The sequence below is a fragment of the Salmo trutta genome, chromosome 29 (assembly GCF_901001165.1).
Source record: "Salmo trutta chromosome 29, fSalTru1.1, whole genome shotgun sequence".
Taxonomy (NCBI): domain Eukaryota; kingdom Metazoa; phylum Chordata; class Actinopteri; order Salmoniformes; family Salmonidae; genus Salmo; species Salmo trutta.
This window is the reverse complement of record NC_042985.1, coordinates 33,182,719-33,196,570: the sequence shown is the minus strand read 5'-3', so window position 1 is coordinate 33,196,570 and position 13,852 is coordinate 33,182,719. Positions and strand designations below refer to the sequence as shown.

The 13,852-nt window shown below is 41.7% G+C and overlaps 1 protein-coding gene and 1 pseudogene across 2 annotated transcripts in view; one reads left to right on the top strand and one right to left on the bottom strand.

The window, feature by feature from the left end:
- Positions 1 to 395: 395 nt before the first annotated feature.
- LOC115167710 (origin recognition complex subunit 6-like) lies at positions 396 to 2,199 on the top strand (annotated as a pseudogene).
- A 1,570-nt stretch (positions 2,200 to 3,769) lies between these two features.
- The window catches only part of LOC115167428 (myosin light chain kinase 3-like), a 33,394-nt gene continuing 23,311 nt past the window's right edge, over positions 3,770 to 13,852 (bottom strand). For both annotated transcript variants that reach the window (XM_029721838.1, XM_029721837.1), the window contains exons 6-13: positions 13,543 to 13,636; positions 9,779 to 9,888; positions 9,424 to 9,565; positions 9,231 to 9,301; positions 8,862 to 8,990; positions 7,656 to 7,808; positions 4,394 to 4,529; positions 3,770 to 4,252 (exon numbers count right to left, since the gene is read on the bottom strand). In XM_029721838.1, coding sequence (XP_029577698.1) covers positions 4,178 to 4,252; positions 4,394 to 4,529; positions 7,656 to 7,808; positions 8,862 to 8,990; positions 9,231 to 9,301; positions 9,424 to 9,565; positions 9,779 to 9,888; positions 13,543 to 13,636 — 910 coding nt within the window. In that variant the 3' untranslated portion in view covers positions 3,770 to 4,177. The remainder of the gene's footprint in view (positions 4,253 to 4,393; positions 4,530 to 7,655; positions 7,809 to 8,861; positions 8,991 to 9,230; positions 9,302 to 9,423; positions 9,566 to 9,778; positions 9,889 to 13,542; positions 13,637 to 13,852) is intronic.

Sequence of the window (13,852 nt, the reverse complement as noted above, 5' to 3'; positions counted from 1 at the left end):
CACAGAATCGCCCGCATTGGCTGAGCCGAAAACAAAGTGTGGGAATACGTCTCCCATTGGCTAAATTACTGCCTGCAGTAGTGTTAGCGCAAATATTTAGACAACGGAGATCCAATTACTACAATGTGATATAAGCAAATATATTATGAGTAGAACATTTGATGCTGAATTCCTTTCGTAAATAAATATGCTGTTGTTATTTTCAGCAACAAGTACGCAAACAGGCGTCGATGGCTGGTAGGGGTGGTGGTGTCTGCCAATTTTGCCGCGAAAGGCATGTTTTTGTGTGATAATTCGACTGGAGAAGTTAGCTTTTTATTCTGTCGTTGGCAGTCACGAACATTAGTTAGTTATCGGTAATGGAAAATTAAATGTTTACTAAACTTGCATCTAAAATGGGTATAACCGCTGCAAGAGTTTTACGGTGGGTCTGTAAAACGATTATTTTTACATTTAGCAGACGCTCTTATCCAGAGCGACTTACAGTAGTGAATACATACATTTCATATAATTATTTTCCTGTGCTGGCCCCCCGTGGGAATCGAACCCACAACCCTTGGCAAACACCATACTCTACCAACTGAGCTACAGGGAATAGCTAGCTAGTATACGTGAGACAGGATCATAGTTCAATCAACATATACCATTGATTTTAGGTAGCTAGCTAACCTGCTTGCCAACAACTGTTATTATCCAGCTGCTTGATAACCCGCTTGATATAGTTTCCTAAACTCTGCATCTACATAACAGCCAAGCAGATGAGTACGTGCGGTTATCCCTGGTTAAATGTACAGGACTGGTACAAGTAAAGCAGTAATTTGCCTAGAACTGGCAGCAACATCAATTAAGTTACCCCTGGACAAAGTACGTTTTTTTATATTAGTTTTGATGACAAGGCATCTCACCTGTTAATCAAATAAACAAATGCCCTGGTGTTGCTCAGGTAACGTGCCCTATGAAAACTGGTTGTGTGTTATTTCTTCAGGAATATGACGTCAAATTATCCGTGTTGAACAAGAAGCCGTATCAAAGCACTCTGAAGGCCTTAGAATAAATGCACGCTTGGCCTCGAGTCTCACCTAGGACTCGGAGACCTTGCTGTTCAGTTTGGGTGCATGGATACAATCAAAGTAGCCACCCAAATACTAGAACGGTGAGAACTTGAAGAGTAGCCTACTCTGGCCAACACAACTATTCTTCAAATATTTAGTAAACGACTATTTTCAGCAAGTCTTCTTACCTGAACAAGACACTGTCCCAAATATCATACATTTGTCAATGCAAATATGTTAATTTAATAAGATTAATCCATGTTTGTGTTCCAGGTATGAAGTGAGCCTTCCTGCTGCTCAGCAAAAAGATGTGGACCTGTCAAAACCACTCTTCACTACAGCTGCTTTGAACTCTGCATGCAAGTGAGGGTTATGGTATTTCTGTTACTGTTTCTCCATAAACCATTCAACCTGATTATTAATTAAACCTAATCACTATCCCCATGGACATCTCTCCAGATGCTTGAAGATCAAAGTGGACAGGAAGCTGTTAGCATCATCTGGTGCTAAAAAGGGAATCTTGACAGGCTGTGCACCCAGCTCCAGAAACTGGGACAGGACATCTGCTGTCAAATGATGAAGGGGTTTGACTAACATATGGTGGGAAATGGGTGAAAGCCCAGGAAGGGCCTTTGGATTTAAAAACGTACTTCCGAGCATTAACGTTCTGTTAACTAACAATACCTTTTTTTTGTGACATATGCTTCAGAAAGCTGGGGTTTGAATTATTGTGGCCTTTTTCATAGTGGCCATTTGTACTTTTGCCCCTGGTGTGGATTTTTACTTTCCTGGTTGAAAAGAGAATCTAGGTCATTCCTCTCTCTCATTGTTGTCGTGGTTACTGCCTGGTGGGAGAGAATGGATGTTCTATTTTAGGACTGAAAACTTCAGTGAGTTGGTCTCCCAATCAGGGATGTCCCGATCGCGGCATACAACATGCCTATTAAAAGCAGTCTCAGAATGTCGAGTCTGAAATCAGTTTCTGCTGACAGTAGGTAGAGTGAGTTCATGTATGGTCCTCTCTCTCTCAGGTATGGTCTTTAATTATCTCTTGATTTTTTTCCTCAATAGAAGAAGCCACTCCACTGAAGAATCCAGTTAAAAGGCACAGAAAAGACAAACCCTCATAGAAAGTATAGAACAAAAAGAGGAAGGTAAGTGTGACCAAATAATAACCATACCAAATTCCTGATTATGTCCTTAGAAAAGTGTAACTCTTAATCTTTGCTGTATTGCGGGGTTAAAACAGTGTTAGAGGGAATATTTTGTGCTGTCTATGAAGGCCTTTTCCTCCTCCCTTTCAGAGGAAGACCTGCCGACGTCTCAAAAGCAGCAGAAATAGGACTCTGAGGAGTGCGCTGCACAAGATTACGAAGAATGGAAGCGAAGAATCTTGGAAAATGCCCTTAAAGCCAATGCATAAAAGTTAATTTGATAGTCATCTCAGCCATAAAGTGGAAATGTTTTCACAACCTTGGGCTTGTGATCAGTGAAAATGCTGTCTACAGTGCTGAGTAGTGAGGCTGGAGCTCTCGTTTTCTTTGCATGTGAACTCTAATGAGCAGATACACGTCTAGTAATGAAGCACATATGAGCTTGCTTCTGATTTGAGAAAGTTACCTGAAATATGTTTTTATTAGTGTTTATTTATTTGATCATGGTTTATTGTTTCAACCATGGTTATTTTATGCTATAAGCCTTACCCTTGTAAGCAAGCATGATATGTTTGTATTCCATGCAGTACTTTGACATTTCTGACCCTCAGTGGCAGTGTATGAGACTTACTTTAAGAGAATTGAGCTGTGCTGTTGCTGGTCAATGTGTTGGATTTGTACAGTTTTAAGATGAACATTCTGTGGCGTTTTGGCGTTCACAATTTATGGTGGATGACAGACAGTCTTAACAGTTGGCATTAACAACGGTTTTTATTTAGACCACAGTGAGTACCACAGTATGAGTTGGAAATGGTTCTTATAGTTTTTTTCACCATTCATTTTTTTCCATCTGGGATTTTAGAACTACTTCCTAAGTTTTGATAACCACACATCTCTCGAACAAGGTGACTTTTATCAATTATTAGCATTTTGAATGAGTAAATTGTGGCGAATATATTGATGACACACCTCCGAGAGAATTACACAGCTATCAAAACGTCACACCTACATCTAACACACAATTTAATTAGAATTGTCATTCAAGTGGCACAGCGGTCTAAAGCACTGCATCTCAGTGCTAGAGGTGTCACTACAGACACCCTGGTTTGATTTCAGGCTGTATCACAACCGTCCGTGATTGGGAGTCCCATAGGGCAGTGCATAATTGGCCCAGCATCATCCGGGTTAGGGTTTGGCCGTCAATGTAAATAAGAATTTGTTCATAACTGACTTGCCTGGTTAAATAAATAAAAAAATCACAATGTGAAAAATGAATGGCGGAAAAACCATTGGAAGCATTTGTGTTTATGGGTGTTATGGCGATTCCACTGTGCCAGACTATTGACAATAGTATAAGTCTGGCCATTTGTGGCTTCACTTATTTTAATAAATGAACATTTATAGTCATTGAGTTATTCTTGGTGAGTTCAAGTGGAGGTGGGGACACTGTCACATAATAATGCTATATGGGAACACCATACTGTCAGTCAGGTTGTGTAGCATGCAAGTAAGTAGCCCATTCAAAGCCTTCATAGAAGGAAAGATTGACAAGACAAGGTCATCTGTGTGATTGTAACAATTCACTCACCGTATTAAATAAACCAAAAATGAAAGCCTTGTGAATAATGTGTTGTTGTGATTTCAACGTGATGTACATTCAGCAAAGCAGTTCAAACATATGTCAGTAAGAGTTGTCATTAAATAAACAAGTACACCTAAGTAAGTAGTAGGCTACCTGCTTGATTCGCACTGTGAGCCCAGGGTAATTTAGTAATCACTAACAGGAAGACCGCACAAAGTTGTGCACTGTACAGTATAAAAAGTTATTAGAATACTACAGTACACTGCATACCAATGCCAGACACTGTTGCAGATCACATCCTGTTCTGTTGCCTCAGTCCAACTAGCATAAATGGCAGAAATGCCTGCCATGGAGGTACAACTACTCAGTCTTTGACAGTCTTCTCACTGCTATACAGTGTTTATGGGATGATTCTGGCGAAACCTCTTCAGCCTGTTGGCTGCAGCAACCACATAGAAGTGTTTCTGCAAGGAAGTAGAATAACTGAATTTAGATCACTTTCCTATAAAAAAAATATTATTCAGACAATTCACTGTAACACAGATGCAATGTGTAGACCTATGATGGGATGCATGGGAACATGTGTAACAGGCTTCAGTCCTCACCTTCCACTGTTTATGAGCGGCCAGGTAGCGCTGGAGCTTGACTTGGGACTTGAGCCGCACCTGGTGTAATTTGGCTTTATCCTCCAGATTGTTCAGCCAGGCATGCTTCATGCAGCCAGTTGCACTGAGTCGACTGCTACAATACAGACCCAGGATAGGAGTATCAATACACACAGGTCTACGGACAAAATGGACATTCATCAAGAGAATTGGTTGACTATAATTTTACACGATGTCATACAACTCCCGAAACTTGACATCTTCCAAAAACGTATTAATCCTTTCTGTTTATAAACTGACTTTTCAATGCCGCTGCCATTATGGGGTGAAAACATTCTCTGTAACCCATGCCTCATCTAATGCTGGTAGCCTATCATGAAATAGCTTCTGCTAACAGCAGAGATGTACCCATTCCCTGGGAAGAAAAGTAGCCTACAGAGGGAGGCTAATGATGAGCCCACCATGATCCTCTTCCCCATGGCTGGTAGCGGGTGTTGGGGTGAATAACACACGACTGAGTGCCCCGATTAGGAATGACCAGATCATTAACGGTGACAACACAAAAAGAACAACAAGGTGGCTGTTGCCATCTGCAATCCGGGCTGTCGTTGTTTCCTGCCAGCTGACCACTCAGTGAACAGTCCAGTGTGGGAGCACACACACACACACAACTCACTCAGGCCCTGGCAGTGTAGTTTGCATTTAAATGTGACTCAACTGTGCTACTTTCTATATCCTGTTTATTCAACTCATTTGGATTTCATGGCACATGTTCAAATAACCCATTTAGACAAATGGCAAAATGAACCATCAACAGTCCGATTGTGATTCAGTGGCAATGAGGTGCATTCAGCTGGAATATTCCTGCCTTACATAAACAATAGGCTTTTCATTTTACTAAATGAGATGGTGCTACGGCCATGATTGAGCAGGGAGGACAAAGAAGGGAAAACAATATAAACTCAGCAAAAAAAGAAACGTCCCTTTTTCAGGACCCTGTCCTTCAAAGATAATTTGTAAAAATCCAAATAACTTCACAGATCTTCATTGTAAAGGGTTTAAACACTGTTTCCCATGCTTGTTCACTGAACCTTCGCCTCTCCCAAGTCTGTACGGGAGTTGCAGCGACGGGACAAGACTGTAACTACCAATTTGAGTACCATGAAATTGGGGATGGAGAAATAAAAGAGCCAACACTCCCACTCCTCTGCCCAACATATGTATACATGATGCATTGGGAAGATGCAGTTCAGACATTGTTTGCTAATTTGCAAGACGTCTCACATTCTACATTCTAAAGTTCTACATCATTTATACATCAGCCAGGCATCAACATTTTATTCTGATGTCTCGGTGACGTCTTCCCAATCGGCAAACGCTCTCCACCCTACATATTCCCAACACATTTTGATATGTTGGCCAAAGGTGTTTGTGTTTACTGGGAAGGGAGGTTTTTATAGCAACAGCACAAAAGAGCTTGGGATATATTGTATACTGGCAGTGACAATGTCCCCGAACAGTATGGCTACAATGAGTTGATAGTGACTACCAACCCGACCAATGCTAGTTACCACATGGCTTGACCTAGCAACTCAGAAATAGGTTTGGAATAGCTCTCCTTTTTCTCTTTTCTATAAACATATTTTTTATTGTATAATCCCAGAATTCAAACATTTATAAAATAACAAGACATACTTTACATGTTTTTTATTTTACCAATGGAAAAACACAAACTCAGCAAAAAAAGAAACGTCCCTTTTCAGGACCCTGTCCTTCAAAGAATTCGTAAAAATCCAAATAACTTCACAGATCTTCATTGTAAAGGGTTTAAACACTGTTTCCCATGCTTGTTCACGGAACCATAAACAATTAATGAACATGCACCTGTGGAACGGTCATTAAGATACTAACGGCTTACAGACGGTAGGCAATTAAGGTCACAGTTATGAAAACTTAGGACACTAAAGAGGCCTTTCTACTGACTCTGAAAAACACCAAAAGAAAGATGCCCAGGGTCCCTGCTCATCTGCGTGAACGTGCCTTAGGCATGCTGCAAGGAGGCATGAGGATTGCAGATGTGGCCAGGACAATAAATTGCAATGTCCGTACTGTGAGACGCCTAAGACAGCACTACAGGGAGACAGCACTACAGGGAGACAGGACGGACAGCTGATCGTCCTCGCAGCGGCAGACCACGTGTAACAACACCTGCACAGGATCGATACATCCGAACATCACACCTGTGGGACAGGCACAGGACGGCAACAACAACTGCCCGAGGTACACCAGGAACGCACAATCCCTCCATCAGCGCTCAGACTGTCCGCAATAGGCTGAGAGAGGCTGGACTGAGGGCTTGTAGGCCTGTTGTAAGGCAGGTCCTCACCAGACATCACCGGAAACGACGCCTATGGGCACAAACCCACCGTCGGCTGGACCAGACAGGACTGGCAAAAAGTGCTCTACATTGACGAGTCAGGGTTTTGTCTCACCAGGGGTGATGGTCGGATTTGCATTTATCGTTGAAGGAATGAGCATTACACCGAGGCCTGCACTCTGGAGCGGGATCGATGTGGAGGTGGAGGATCCGTCATGGTCTGGGGCGGTGTGTCACAGCATCATCGGACTGAGCTTGTTGTCATTGCAGGCAATCTCAACGCTGTGCATTACAGGGAAGACATCCTCCTCCCTCATGTGGTACCCTTCCTGCAGGCTCATCCTGACATGACCCTCCAGCATAACAATGCCACCAGCCATACTGCTCGTTCTGACAGGAATGTCAGTGTTCTGCCATGGCCAGCGAAGAGCCCGGATCTCAATCCCATTGAGCACACCTGGGACCTGTTGGATCAGAGGGTGAGGGCTAAGGCAATTCCCCCCAGAAATGTCCGGGAACTTGCAGTTGCGTTGGCACAAGGAAGAGTGGTGTAACATATCACAGCAAGAACTGGCAAATCTGGTGCAGTTATGATGAGGAGATGCACTGCAGTACTTAATGCAGCTGGTGGCCACACCAGATACTGACTGTTACTTTTAACCCCCCCTTTGTTCAGGGACACATTATTCCATTTCTGTTAGTACACATATCTGTGGAACTTGTTCAGTTTATGTCTCAGTTGTTGAATCTTGTTATGTTCATACAAATATTTACACATGTTAAGTTTGCTGTAAATAAACGCAGTTGACAATGAGAGGTTGTTTCTTTTTTTGCTGAGTTTAGATGAATAGAACATGAATTGTAAGGAAGATGTAGTATATATACCATTTAGTTGGAATCAGCAGTCTGGTAACAAAGTCCTTAGCTTCCTCTGTGACATTCTCAAATGCCTCTGAATCAAAATCCCAGTTGGCGTGAAGGATGTTGTTCATAGTCTCTGCATCGTTGTCCCCCAGGAATGGAGACAGTCCACTCAGACTAATAAAACACGGAGATATTCTTGGTTAGTCCCATTTTCATACAGTCCTATACATTCACTCATTAGAAAGACAAAGCAGTCATCAAAGTCATGATGCTACAGAGAGCTCTGGCTCAGTGCCCTGTTGCATGGAATGAAAAGTATGGGCCAGGTATGTAAATACGAAGTTTGAGAATATGAATCTTAGACCCATATCACACTTCGACACAAAGACTGTGGGCAATGGTTACGAAGGAGCAGATGTACGTGCCACGTTCCAGAGAAATTGAAACAAAACACACTCACATGCTGATGCTTACTCTAAATAGAATAGAATAATTCAATTAGCACCATGGAGCCCTGGGTAGTGCTAGGTATTCAGGCAAGCTGGCGGCATAGTGGGACAGCCACGCTTTCTTATTTTGAGCGAACCCTCCTAAATCTCCTTGGACAGCTGTCCGGTTATTAGCATTAATTGAATCTGCCGGGTCCTGAGAAAAGACAGAAGACCATTGGGATGCACACAGTTCATTCAGGGCCATGGTTGAGGCTGACAGGCAACATTGCGAGGGGGCAGCAGTGGGTATGAATTTAGTAATAGCTGAACAGTGTGCTAGTGTGAGTGACAAGAGACAAACATGCGTTTATAGATGGATGGCAAGCATGTTTCCAGTGGCTAGGATACCATTGGTTGACCCTTTACAACAGATCAGATCCTCATGTTACACCAGAGGAGGCTGGTGGGAGAAGCTATAGGAGGACAGGCTCATTGTAATGGCTGGAATGGAATGGAGTCAAGCATGTGGTTTCCACATGTTTGATATTGTTCCATTTATTGGATTCCAGCCATTACAATGAGCTCATCCTCCTATAGCTCCTCCCACCAGCCTCCACTGTGTTACAAGGTATGACTGATGCTGCTGCCTAGCAGAGGTGTGTGGTGAGTGTTTTTGTCAAGCAGAGGTGTTTCTCTGTGTGTGTGTGTGTGTGTGTGTGTGTGTGTGTGTGTGTGTGTGTGTGTGTGTGTGTGTGTGTGTGTGTGTGTGTGTGTGTGTGTGTGTGGTAATACTCACAGCATATAAGTAATGACTCCTACGCTCCACATGTCCGTTGGGAATGAGACAAAGTCGTAGTTGACCACCTCAGGAGCCAGAAATTCTGGAGTGCCAAAATTGACCTTTAGTTTCTCTCTGGGTCTGTACCTGAGGGGGGACAAGCACATTTGAACTATGGGAACATAAATATCTCATGTCTTACAACAGAGTGTCATGAGTTACAGAGATGGCCTACTTTTTTCCAACCTGTCTACTGGGTGACTGTTACCATGACTACCTCATTGGCTACTCAATTGAGGATGATTTAAAAAGGGAGATGTCAATAGATGAGATTTGTAGATTAAAACAGTTCTTGTCACTTAATGGAGAAAATATTCAGAAACTTACTTTCTGGCCAGACCAAAGTCTATTATCTTGATCTGGTTCCCTGTGGAGTTGACACAAAGAATGTTCTCTGGCTGAGAGGAAATAAGGAGAGAATGTAAGTATCCTCACACAAGGGTGATATGTAATTTAATGAAAATCCATGTCGAACTATCAAGTCTTGCAATATATTCTATGTACGGTATATGATTTTTACCTTGAGGTCTAAATGGAGGATGTATTGCTGATGGAGGTACTGTACCCCCTCACAGATCTGTCTCATAAACACGATGGCATCCAGCTCTGTCAGCTGGTAGTTCTCGTCAACGATCCGGTCAAACAACTCACCACCTTCCACACTGCAAAGAGAGGGAGCTGGTGAGTGCCGTAAAGGTGACATTGTTCTACTGTGCAAGAAGCAAAGAGGAAATTGAGTGGCATAGAGGTTAATTCCACTAAAACAATGCTTTATAGCCTGGAACAGTGTTTGCCGTACCCACATGAAATGCAGATAGGTGGTGCTATTAGAGTTGCAATTTCTAAATACTGACTTAACGAGAAAAATGACTTACTACTCCATAATAAGCGTAAGGTTTGTCCGTGACTCAAAGGCATCATAAAGCTGAATCAGGTTCACATGGTTAAGTTGGTTCATCACCCCTATTTCATTCTTCACTTCATCCTTTGTTACCCGGTGGGAGGAAGGAGAGAGAGAGAGAGAGAGAATAAGGAAATAAGAGAGAGCAGGAAGTCACTCAACCTCAGCAAAATGAAAATCACAATCTATCACATTTCATGATTTTAGAAAAAAAAAATCTAACCACTCTGGAGGGTGCTTATACCCATATCAATTATATGTATATGACACTATACCTTAAACACATTCACTGAGCAATGTATTATGCAGACCTGGGTTCAAATCAATGATGAATATATACCCTGGATTGCTGATGCTATGTATTGGTCAGTGGGAGGCTTTGAAGCCACCGGTCAGCCACATTGGCACTCCCCAGTAGGCACAGTCCTCCATAAGAATGAATGGAATTCTACAGTATTTCAATTAAATGTTCATGGTCAAAATTACATGTATTTAAGTATTTTTGTTGTTGTAGTGGGAACAGTGACATTCGTAATCACTGTTCCCATAGCTTCCAAACTATTTTTTACAATGGTGGGGAGTGCTAAAATGGAGGCATGGTGACTTCAACACAGCGCCCCCTATCAGTCATCTAATAATGTGGCCCCAATCAACAACTTATAAATAGACTACTATTTAAAAGTATTTTTAAATACTTCTTTCCAAATACATCATTTCAAATTCCTAACCGACCTGGGTTAAATGCATGGGAGTGTATTTGAGTCAGTGTATTTTACTATTTTCAAATACATGCCAATACTTTCCAAGCATATTTACAAATACATTCCAATATTCAAATACTTGTCTTTTACAATAAAAAAATATATATTTGATAGTAATTGAAATACCCTAAAAAGTACTTGAACCCTGGTATTATTCCAGTAAGAAACAAATGAAAAATGGATATTTCTGATATGTATGAGTACATAAGAGCAATTTGCCATTCTGATCAAACAAAACCTCTGAACAAAATGAGTACATCACATATTGGATATAAGAAACATCGTACTTTGCTCAGTGTATGGCTGAGTGTCTCGGAGTCTACTTCCAAAGCTACGTTTTTGATTGATTAAGAAATACATTATTAATCACAAATTCAATACCAGCTTTCTGTACCAGCTTCCTGTTGTACTCATTCAATGTGTCAAGAAAGGCAAGGTCAGAAGAAAAGCCCAAGTTAAATCATTAAAACAGTGCTCATAAAGAGAGTGCGGTGATTAGCAGGTGCAATAGGAGTCACATGTTGAAGACGAAGGATGTGAAATGAATCTCGACGGGAGCTGTGGTAGATTTTGGTTAAGAGAAGAGTGTCACGTCCTGGCCAGTATACGGGTTAATTAGTATTGTAGTGTGGTCAGGACGTGGCAGAGGGTATTTGTTTTATGTGGTTCAGGGTGGTGTGTTTGTTTAAAGGGTGTTTGATTTAGTATTTCCGGGTTTTTGGTTGATGGTCTATGTTTATGTATTTCTATGTGTAGTCTGGTGAGTGTGTTCTATGTTTGGTTAATTGGGGTTGGGACTCTCAGTTGAAGGCAGGTGTTGTCTATCTGCCTTTGATTGAGAGTCCCATATATTAGGGTGTGTTTGTTATTTGTGGGTGATTGTTCCGTGTTTAGCGTAAGTAAGCCTAACAGAACTGTCAGTTTATCGTTCGTTTTCTTGTTTGTTGTTTTGTATTCGTGTTGATTTAATTAAATGTTCAAAATGAACAACTGCACACCTGCTGCGTATTGGTCTACCTTTTCCGATGACGATTTCGCATTATCGTCAGAAGACGAAGATATCAACTGTGACAAAGAGACACAGGTGCATGCTGTGTTTAAATATGTGCTCTTTAAAAGTGCAATATGCAGAAATCAATCCGCCATTTCCTGGTTGCTAAAATTGTAATAGTTCGCCTAATTTCAGTTTGTGTGGCAAAACAAGCAATGCATAGTGTACAATCATTGTACCATCTAAACTGCTGTGAAATATCTTTTCAATAACCAAAAATATTGTATTTTCAGCTGTTTGAAGCTGGTTTAGAGCCTAAATTAAAAGACGCAAAAATTAAACTTACGAACGGGCAGCATTGAAATAGCGCACATAGAACAGATCTACCGCTTCTTATGCCGGGAGTACACTACACGACTTTCAAAATCCAAACGCCGCTGAACCTCTCACATTAAACAACCATCATTCCTGTGGTTATTTGTCTTGCTTGCGCACACTAATCGATCTGGCACATATGGGGTGTCACACACTACAAGATTCTTCACTTGGTCGTGAGGATTCTCCATACCACCACGCTGTCTCGTAAAAACAACGACATGATGATGTGATTCGATTGTTAACGTAGCTAGAATGAGCTGTGGCTCAAAGCAGCGTCATAAAAGTTTTCAGTCAGACATTCACGCTTGCCATACAGAGCTGAAATTTGTAGCCAACATTTTGAATTGAGTAACATTGCTTCTGAACTTCATAGCTGTAACGATTTTACACTTTTGCTTTGGTCAAAGGCAAGTACAAATGCATACTACCCTGCATCCCACTGCTGGCTTGCCTCTGAAGCTAAGCAGGGTCGGTCCTGTTCGTTCCTTGGATGGGATACCAGATGGTATTGGAGGGCCAGTACGAGTCAGTCTTTCCTCTAGTTGAAAAAAAAATGTTGCCCTTTGTAGGGTGCCATCTTTTGGATGGGATGTTAAACGGGTATCCTGACTCTCTGTGGTCACTAAAGATCCCATTGCACTTATTGTAAGAGTAGTGGTGTTAACCCTGGTGTCCTGACTAAATTCTAATCATCCCCAACTTCCAATTGGCCCATTCATCCCCCTGTAACTATTCCCGAGGTTGTTGCTGTAAATGAGAAATGAGTGTTCTCAGTCAATTTACCTGGTAAAATAAGGGATAATAAATAAAACACTAGTAGTAGTCATGGCTCCTGCAGGAGAGTACACATTCTGGGTGATGTGATACAACGTCATCATCTCACTGGCTTCTTCTCTGGCGAGCTCTCATTGGCAACTGTTGCTCACTGTTCACAAAAACTGTCGTTGCACATCTCACACAACAAGACAATGCAGATTTTGCGGCGATAAAATCAAACACGTTTGAAAAATATGGGGATGTCGAACTGCTCAATGGTGAGATCGGTAGCCCTCAGATTGTTTCTCTGACCCGCTCACATTAAATGAGAGTCAGTGATGGCCACACGCCCTGAGTAGGCAACGACATTAGGATTTTGTCTAAATCAGGGTGAAAATTGTGTACTGTACACCCGGCTTTAAACTTGATTTCAATGAAAATAACAGATCAATAATTCAGATTTCTATGTGAATTTGGTCAGTTTACCCCAATAGTTAGATACTGCAACTTTAACTTCGTTGCATAGTATTTTTTTTTATTTTGAGATAGAGAGAGCTAGTATGCGTGTGTGTGTGTGTGTGTGTGTGTGTGTGTGTGTGTGTGTGTGTGTGTGTGTGTGTGTGTGTGTGTGTGTGTGTGTGTGTGTGTGTGTGTGTGTGTGTGTGTGTGTGTACCCGTGCGTGTTTGTAAGTGTGACTAGCTCTTTAATCTGCGACAAGAGAATTGCTCACATCGAACCTCATAAATAAACTTCACAGGAACATAGAGAAAGGTCAGGGTGGGTGTGTAAGGTTGGAGTCAGAGAGAGGAGGGGTACAAAGACCACAGGTCTGTAGTTGTATATCCACTTACTCTCTCCCTCATTCCCTTTACTTTGATCAACTTCGCAGCGAGGATTAGGCCCGACGACAGTTCTGCGCACTTATGGACCTGCCCAAAACGTCCCCTGTGGAAACAAGGACACTTATGAGTGCATAGATACTTTACATACGCTACCGTTCAAAGGTTTGGGATCACTTAGAAATGTCCTTGTTTTTGAAAGAAAAGCACATTCTTTGTCCATTAAAATAACATCAAATTGATCAGAAATACAGTGTAGACATTGTTAATGTTGTAAATGACTATTGAAGCTGGAAATGGCAGATTTTTATGGAATATCTAC